The 8,708-nt window shown below is 39.8% G+C and overlaps 1 protein-coding gene and 1 long non-coding RNA gene across 6 annotated transcripts in view; one reads left to right on the forward strand and one right to left on the reverse strand.

The window, feature by feature from the left end:
* The window catches only part of NEK7 (NIMA related kinase 7), a 150,956-nt gene that overhangs the window by 114,798 nt on the left and 27,450 nt on the right, over positions 1-8,708 (forward strand). For 4 of the 5 annotated variants that reach the window (XM_019502045.1, XM_019502046.1, XM_019502049.1 and 1 more), the window contains exon 8: positions 7,734-7,775. The exons of the other annotated variant lie outside the window; for it this stretch is intronic. In XM_019502045.1, coding sequence (XP_019357590.1) covers positions 7,734-7,775 — 42 coding nt within the window. The remainder of the gene's footprint in view (positions 1-7,733; positions 7,776-8,708) is intronic. 5 annotated transcript variants of the gene reach the window in all.
* Positions 8,340-8,708, reverse strand: part of LOC109287093 — a 21,529-nt gene continuing 21,160 nt past the window's right edge. The window contains exon 3 of the long non-coding RNA XR_002094763.1: positions 8,340-8,424. This is a non-coding gene — a long non-coding RNA (uncharacterized LOC109287093). The remainder of the gene's footprint in view (positions 8,425-8,708) is intronic.

Below are 8,708 nucleotides of genomic sequence, written 5' to 3' on the forward strand. Positions count from 1 at the left end.
AGACCTTGTGGCAGGTAAGGTGTGTGGGAAGATCATGCAGGGGGGGATGAAGGGACCATGGGGAGACCACATGAAGGTGGGGAGTGCATGGAGACTGCTCAGTGTCCAGGAAGAGTGCAGGGAGACCACACGGTGAGGAAAATTGGGGAGCATGGGGAAACTGCACAATGCAGAGTTGGGGAGTGCAGGGAGATTGTATGGTGGCAGGGGAATAGAAGGGGAGAAACCAGACAGCAGTAGGGGAGCTGCTTTGGCTTCACCTCTGGCTCCAACCTGGGGCTGGGGCTTGAATTGCTGCTGCAGCTTCTGCCTGGTCAGGGATGGAGCCACTGTTCGCTCTGGACCCTGGCCAAAGCTGAAGTCAGAGCCACCACATCAGGTAAATGGGAGCGGGGGCCAGGTCCTGCGGGGAAGGTGGGGACCTTTGGCCAGGGAAGGCACGTGGCAGGGAGGATGGCACCAGGGGATGCAGGCACAAGAAGTGGGGCAAATGGCATGGGGACAGGGTACAGGCTGCCTGCCCTCCACCCCTGCCCCTGCTTTCCCTGCTGCTTATTCACTGCTGCTGCTTTCCCCACTGCAGCAGTTGGGGAATGAATCTAAGATGACCCTTCAATAACTAGTTTCCATATATGGAAAATTATAACAAATTAGCTTGGATAAATTATATGGGAAGTCAAAGTCATATGGGAAAAATTGGTTACGTAGTAGCAAGCTAGTTTGGGAAAGCTACATGTTGAGTACAGAAATTCTACCCTCTTACAGGGTTCTGTAAACACAAAATTACAATTATTTTAATTGTGCTTTACAAAATATTTGTATCATCATATTCTGTATTTGCAGTCTTCCCATCTGAAGACAAATTTACTTATCATAAACTAGGATGAATGAGATGAGGTCCTCAGGATGTAACTCGATAAAATACAGACATTTTTTTCTCCCTTTTTAAAAAAGGAATGAAAAGAAAAATATTTTTTGAATTCTAAAAATTATAAAAATGAACACGATTCCTTTTGTGATGGAAATTGGATAGTGCATGGAAAGTGTTTAAATTATCTATACCAAAGGCATTCTCAGGGAATCCCTATCTTGTGAATATCATTTGAGGAGATCTGGAATCTAGGGAGATTAAGTGGACCTCTAAAAATAGTCATAGCTGCACAACAGATACTGTTGTATCTGAATATAAATAATGTGAAGAGAAATAGCTCTTAATAGGGTAATCAGTGCCTTTTAAAGAGAGAAAGTTGTGGGGAAGGGTCTTACTACTTCTAGTAGAGTTAAATGGTTATGTGTTAAATTAGGTATAAACCTTTTTAGGTATAAATTAGGTACTATAAACCTTTTGTACAGGTGCATATTTTGAATCCAAAATCTTAAATGTATTAGAAGTGTGAGATCCTGCAGAATTTTTATGAATCCAACTCAAAGACATCCTGCAAAATGGATGGTGAATTTATCTCTAAACAACATAAAGTATCTAGACCAAGGAGGGCCAGTCTTTTTGGCAGGCATGCCAAAAATTAGCTGAAGGAATCTATGTTATTTCATATAAAAAAATAAATGAGGAGAATGGAGGGAATGTTTTTTGCTTAGTTTTCTTTTTCTGGAGTTTAAATTTAATCCGGAAAGTTTCTACCTGAGATTTTGTAGATCACTGTGTCATTGAAGAGTATTATAGTACTTGCTGGTATGGTATGTCAGTGACTCGTTCAGGCAGTATTATGGTTTTCTTTCATGTTGCTCATCATAGATTAGGGTCTGTTAATTCTTGTAAAAAATATGGTACACAAAACAACAATGCAAACAAACTGCAGTGGGAACAAACATTACTTTACTGTGTTTGCAGAAACCAGTAAATTTCTAATCTACCATGCCATAGAGGAGGAGCACACAAGTCGGGGAGAGTTGGTCTGTTCCTTTGAGTTATAAATCAAAAACATAGGTAAGAAAAACAATTGCTTCAGTACTATATTTTTAGGTTCACCGTAGGACATCAGTTATACAGGGCTTGGAGACTGAGCTAGGGTTCAAAAGGATCCTTTTAAAGGCCTCTTACAAACAGAAATCAGCAGGGAAGAAGAAAACAGATACCTTCTTTAAAACTCAATTTTATTTTAAAGCTGGGTTTTGTTGGTAGCATTGGGGAAGATTCAACCCCAGGAAATTATCCTGAACTTTTTAATTTAAAGTAAGTCTACATTGGAAACATTTTACTTACTACTTAGCACCAGTGTTAGTGCACTAATTTATCATACCACTTTTATGACATTCTTGATACAACTGATATTTAGCAACAAAAAATTTCTCATGGTACCTCTGATATGGTTTCCTCAGACTTTTTCCTTGAAATCAGTCCTTTTTTACTCTCTACTGCCTTCCACAGTCCTTGTACCCCAAAAGATATTACAACTACAGGAATTATAAGCTTTGTCCATATGCTAATCTTTCATCTACTTTTTAAATGTGTGAATAGCAAAGCAAAAATAGATTTTCAGAGATATAAAGAAATTTCCAATACTTATTGATTATATCTGTCGATTATGAAGGAAGTCCAATAAATAAATTACATTTGCCAAAATATTCAAACTCCAAAACAGCTCTTAAAACAAGTTGCAGTAGTTATAGAGGCTTAGCTAGGGGTAGTTAATATTCTTTTAACTCTGCATGCATTCCTGTCAGAATTAGATATAACTACTTCTGCATCTACACTGACTAGAGAGATGCTTGAGAACAAGGACACACTTTCTTAATTTCTCTTTATGGCCTTTGATGGATGTATTGACATTTAATTCCCTCCTTCCCAATACACTGCTGTAATATTGGAGTCACCGTGTGTTTTAAAATGGGTAGTTACTGTTGATTTCAATATGCTGCCGTTCTGTTTTCCATTCTGAATTCCAGCTAGAGAGTGCTGCACATCTTAAAAGCAGAATCTATTAATGGCTTTGGTGGCAGCTCATAAAGCTTAGCTATAAAGAGAAGAATTCAGTTTAAAAGTAATGTAACCCTTCAATTCTTCCATGACATGTTTTGGTGGCAGCTTTGCTCTTTGCATATAGCAGACAGTTGTCACTTGCATGGCTAGAGTGCCCTCTTGGGGGCAGAGAGGAAGGTCTGCATGGTCTCCATTCCTTGTAAATCCCTTGATCTACTGAAAGTGCAGTACCCTCTGCATTGAGACCACAGTAACTGACCATGAAAACTTTACTGTCTGGAACTCCAATATACTTCCATTAAAGTGGGTTATGCAGAGTCAAAGTAGACTACAGAAAAGATAATACAAATGCACTTGACCCTGCTCTCTGTGCATATGGATCTCAGGACCTGTGGAGAATCTTTTCTCTTTCTTGTGGGCAGGAGCAAATCAGTGTGTATATGATCCACCAACCAGCCTATAATTTGTCACAGATAGCCACCTCAATTTATGGTTGAGGACAGTAATTTATGGCTTTATTCATCTCCTTCATTAGAGGAGCAGTTTGGAGGCTGTTCATAAAATACAAAAATCAGAGGTACAGTTCTTTAATATGTAAATTATAGATATTAACAAATATCCAAAAAGAAATTGGTGTGTTCTTACCCATAGCATGCACAAACCAATCTAATAGATTTATTCTTGGGACCTCTGTGATCTAGTCTGACTCCTTAATAAAACCAACCGTGTTTGAACAAGAGTTTGTCTTAGAAACTATCCGGTCTTGATTTAAAAGATGCCAGTGGTACCACAGTGTTTGTTGTTCCAGTAGTTGATTAGAACCTTCAGTTACCAAATTTTTGTTTTCTGTGTAAATAAATGATCATATAATTTTTTTTATACATGATGTAGACTCAGCTTTTGACTCTTTTACTATGTGATATTCTGATCACACTCATGGTTCTTCTCTGGAGCCTCTCTGATCTTTCCTATTCTTTGAATTATGAACACTATTAATGGACAGAGTATTCCACCTGTTATATTGGTGCCAAATGCGGCAGACATCCTACTTTATGTTCTCCTGGTTATAAAAGGATCATAGAATTTCAACATGTTAACTCTGTTGCCTTTAGCAACCAAATATGTATCTCATAAAAATGTTACTAATTAATTTGTTTGACTTGATCTGTTCTCTGTAAATCAGCAACAGCATTTATAAATTCTGAATCATAGAAAAATAGGGCTAAAAGGCATCTTCAGAGGTCATTGAGTCCCACCCCCTGCACCAGCGCAGGATCATCTCTACCTAAACCATCCAGGGAAATGTTCATCTAACTGCTATTTACAGACTTCCACACCTCTCTATGTAATTTGTTCCAAAACTTAATTACCTTGATCCAACCTATATCTTCCTCATTGCAGTCTAAACCCTGTACTTCTTATCTTGTTTCCTATGGTCTCCAAAAGCAATAGATTCCCATCCTCTGTATAACAACCCTTTTACTGTTTCAACACTTTTCACATACTCCTCTTCTCCAGTCCAAATAATGGCAGTTCTTTTAGCCTGTCCTCAGGTATAATGTTTTTAAGATAATTTGTCTCTTTTTTGCTTTTCTCCGGACACTTTCCAGTTTATCTACATCTTTCTTCAAGTAAGGTGCCCAAAACTGGGCACAATATAGGACGTGAAGCGTCAACATTGCTGAATGAAGTGGAAGAATTACTTGCTGTAACTTGCACACAATGTTCCTATTAATACATCCCAGGAGGCTTTTGGCGTTTCTGTAACAATATTGCACTGACTCACATTTGGCTTGCTATCTGTTATAAAGCCCAGATCCTTTTCTGAAGTACCCCTGCCAGTCATTCAGCATTTTGTATCTGTACATTTGATTGATCCTTCCAAGGTGTAGTCTTTTGTACTTGGCCATACTGAATTTAATCTGATTTAATCAGACCACTTTTCCGATTTATCAAAGTTGTCCTGAATACTAACCTGTCCTATAAAATGTCTGAAGCCCCTTCCAACTTGCTATATTGCTTAAATTATGTATTAAGCATACACTGAGTTCTGTCCTCTAGCTAATTAATGATGTTATTGAATAGTACCAGATCCAGAATAGACACCTGGAAAATGACTGCTGTTTTGACACTGAGCCATTGATGACCAGGGATCCTGGTTTTGCCTGATAAAAAAACTCACAAATTCTCTGCTAAAACCCCCAAAATCTGTGATTAAAATTGAAGCCTCCGCAGCCCCCCACACAGCTCCCCTGGCCCTGATGGTGCCCCTTTCTCCCCACCCAGAGCCCAAACAGCCTTGCTGGTGCCCCTCACCCTCCACCTACAGCCCCTGCTCCCCCACCCCTGCCAGAGGGGACCCCCAGTTGCCAGGGCTATGAACCTGGGTCCACAGTCCTCTGCCTTTACTCCCCACTGCAGTGGGCTTGGATGGGACGGCTCCTGCCACTGTGTGCACACTCAGGAGGAAGGGGGGACCTGCGCCCCCCAGATCTGTACCTGGGGCAGGTGCAGTCTGTGGGCTTGAGCTTCCACGCTGCTTTTTCCCCCCACAGCCTCCAGAGACTGGTGGGCATGACCTGGCATGGGACAGTGGGGCCGTGTGGGGATCTCTTTCCTGATGCTCGTCCCTGCCCCACTGCCCCAGCGATGCACCTCTTGTGCATGGGTCTGCAGTGAGCACAGTGGCACGGGGCTGCACCCCTCAAAGCAGTGGCAGGCGCTGGAGGCACGTTGCCAGGGCAGTGGGGGAGGGGTAAAGCAGCAGCAAGGAGATCCCTGCGTGGCCCTGCTGTCCCCAGCCATACCAGGTGGTTCCCATCAGGCTCTGGAGGCCTCAGGGGAGGGAAGCAGGGTGGGAGCCGAAGCCCGCAGCCTGCACCTGTCCTCGGTATGGATCTGGGGGGTGTGGGTTCCCCCTGCTCCCCGGGAGTGCGCATGGCAGCAGGGAGCTGACCCTCCCCTTGCCCTGGATGAACCACCTACAGCCGTCCTACTCCCTGCTGGGGCCCTGCAGCCATGCATTGTGGCCCTAAGCGCCACCCAGCTGAACAGCAGCCTCAGCCCTAACCAGCTCTCTCTCTCCCCCGTTTACCTGCTGGAGCTGCTTTGCAGCCTGCCTGGAGCCACATGCATGTCCATGCACATGGCGCCCCCTGTCTCTTTGCCTTCCTCCTGCTCTCTACCAGCCTGCAAAGAGCCCATTGCAAAATGGCAAAATCCATGGGTTTCTCTTGTAAAACAAGAAATTCACGTTTGCTTCTGGTAAAAGGTAAAATCCATGGTTTACTCTGTTTTTCTATGAGAAACGGAAAATCTGTATCCCTGTTGATGAGTACTCTTTCAGCATGATTATTTAATGATGTATGCACTTGTTTTATAGGAGTTTCAACTAGACTGCATTTCCTTAGCTTTCTTATGAGAATGTCTTGGGAAGCTGTCAGATACCTAGCATAAGGTTAAGCTATATCACATCCACTGCTTCAACAAAGTTTGCAAGGTTAAAAAAATCACAGTCTTTTTCAATATCAGTACTCATGTTGAAGACAGCTTTTGTTCTTATATTTAAAAGATCGAGGAAGAGATCTTATTTTAGTTAAATCTATTATTGTTACTAGCAGTGAATTGCAAAACCAAAAAAAATCTCTAACATTCTAATTGCAATGTGTTACAAATAATCAAAAAAATTTTTTTTGGTTCACATCATGAACCAAACTGGTCTTAATGTATTATAACAATATTGTCTACATCGTTAGGTATCTTGTATAAATTCAGTGAGGAAGAGTTTATGCTGTAATGTCTTTGCTTTGTTTTACTTGCTGGTCATCGGAGGCTTCAGTTTATATTGCAGCTAAGGTGTTATACTAGGCTAAACTCTGTAAAATGCCAGCATTTGTACTTCTTTTTCCTTATCATCAATCTTTCACACTCATATCAAACCCCTAATGTATCAGTGGGTTTCCCAGAGCTACTGGTTAAAATTACCTTTGCTTTTGGTAAACTATGAACCTTCAAACCTGAGTATTTTCAGCTGCCCCCTGCGGATTCTGTGAAGCCTCTATCTGGCACATTACTCACTGCCAGTTACTTGCTTTATATCTTAGAGCAACAAAAACTGCAAATCTGTAACCTGTTAAGAACCAGATTACTTTTTAAACTTGTTTTTTTTTCCACGTTGAATTAATTGTGCCAAAGGAAAGTATATAAACATACTAAATCATAGTATTTTTAATAGTGGTAAAATATGATTGAAAATCTGGGAAGTGGTGTTTCCCTTGGAAACTGTGAGTTCAGCTATGTTTTAAAAGTTGTACAAGAAGGATGATAAAAGTATGAAAGGTGCTACAGTATATCAAGCCAAACTGTTGTTTAATTGCCATTTCCAGTTTTCATTTTCTGACAGCTGGGGTTTTTTAATTATTATTTGAAAACTTTATGTGGTACCTTGAAATAAGAGACACTGTCAAATACAGTACTTAGGTTGTCAAAATACCATCATTAAACGCACATGCTTTAAAAATATTACTATTGAGAATCTAGGTTGGAATAACAGGCTAAACATTTCAATAAATCAGTATCGCTTCTTTTTCTGACCGTTTTATTGATATTTGTGTCTATAAAACTCACACCATAGCCCTTACCTTCATAGGAAAAAGTCAATCCCTTCTTGACCATCCTCTGCTGTGAGTAAATATGAACCATCCCAAGAGGTTCAGTGGTTTTCTCACTACTCCATCATTTTGAGATGCTGTTTTTCACCTCCCTACCCATTTTAAACTCTTGATCTTTTTTGCAGTTGACAGCTGTGATGATCCCATATTCAGGCCAATGCTAAAAGGTATTTTGTGGAGCATGAGCCAACACCCACCTATTCTTGAAACTTAAAGTTCCTTTTTAAATACTTAGAGGGCCAGATCCTCAGTGAGAGACGACATATGGTCTGTGTCTCTGTGTATCTGGAAAAAGGTTGTGTTTGTTCTCTGTCAGTTCTGATCTATTTTGTGGTTATTGGTGTTGTTCTCAAAGTTGTATTTCCATCCTTGTCAAAACCATGAATTACAGCAGCCATGGCCTGACTGTGGTAAGATAGTACTGACATATCTCTAATTTGAGAATTAGAATTTATACCTTTAGAAATCCTAGAAATGTTTTCCTCTGTTTCTGGAAAAAAACCTATGATTTACTTTGACTACCCTTAGAAAATACATGTATCATCAGGCTAATCACAATAAAAAAAAACACAAAAGTTTACACATTTGGAAATGATTTGATAAAAATATTGACTGAACTTGTGTGCTCTTTAAAAGCAAATATTCTGCCTTTATACAGTAAGCCTTGATTATTCAAATGCTTTTTCTTCAAACTTGCAGTGTTCTATATTATAGCTGTATCCCATTTCCAAAATTTGTACTAATAATTTGTGTTTCAACAAAATTCTAGTTCAGAAATGCAGAAGCCAATTAAATATTATTTTGTAATATGTGTTCCTGGAGTGGTTTGAGTGGATAGTCTGAATTTTAAGTCTAATGTTACTGTTATTTGATATACCAATTTATATTATCTACTGATTTATCAGATACATATACAGTAATGGGCTTGATTAATTGAAAGTGCAACTTACTTATACAAGTTTGAATATTTTAGTAAGCATTCCAGCAAAATTCAAATAAAAATGAGTAGACATTTGTTTCTTTTGCTGGCTGAGTTTGGCTGTATTAATTTACCCGACCAATTTTGCAGAGGGATAAGGAATATTTTTCTTTAACTTTTC

Source organism: Gavialis gangeticus, unplaced genomic scaffold, assembly GCF_001723915.1.
Source record: "Gavialis gangeticus isolate Ggan-Ray unplaced genomic scaffold, GavGan_comp1, whole genome shotgun sequence".
NCBI lineage: Eukaryota > Metazoa > Chordata > Crocodylia > Gavialidae > Gavialis > Gavialis gangeticus.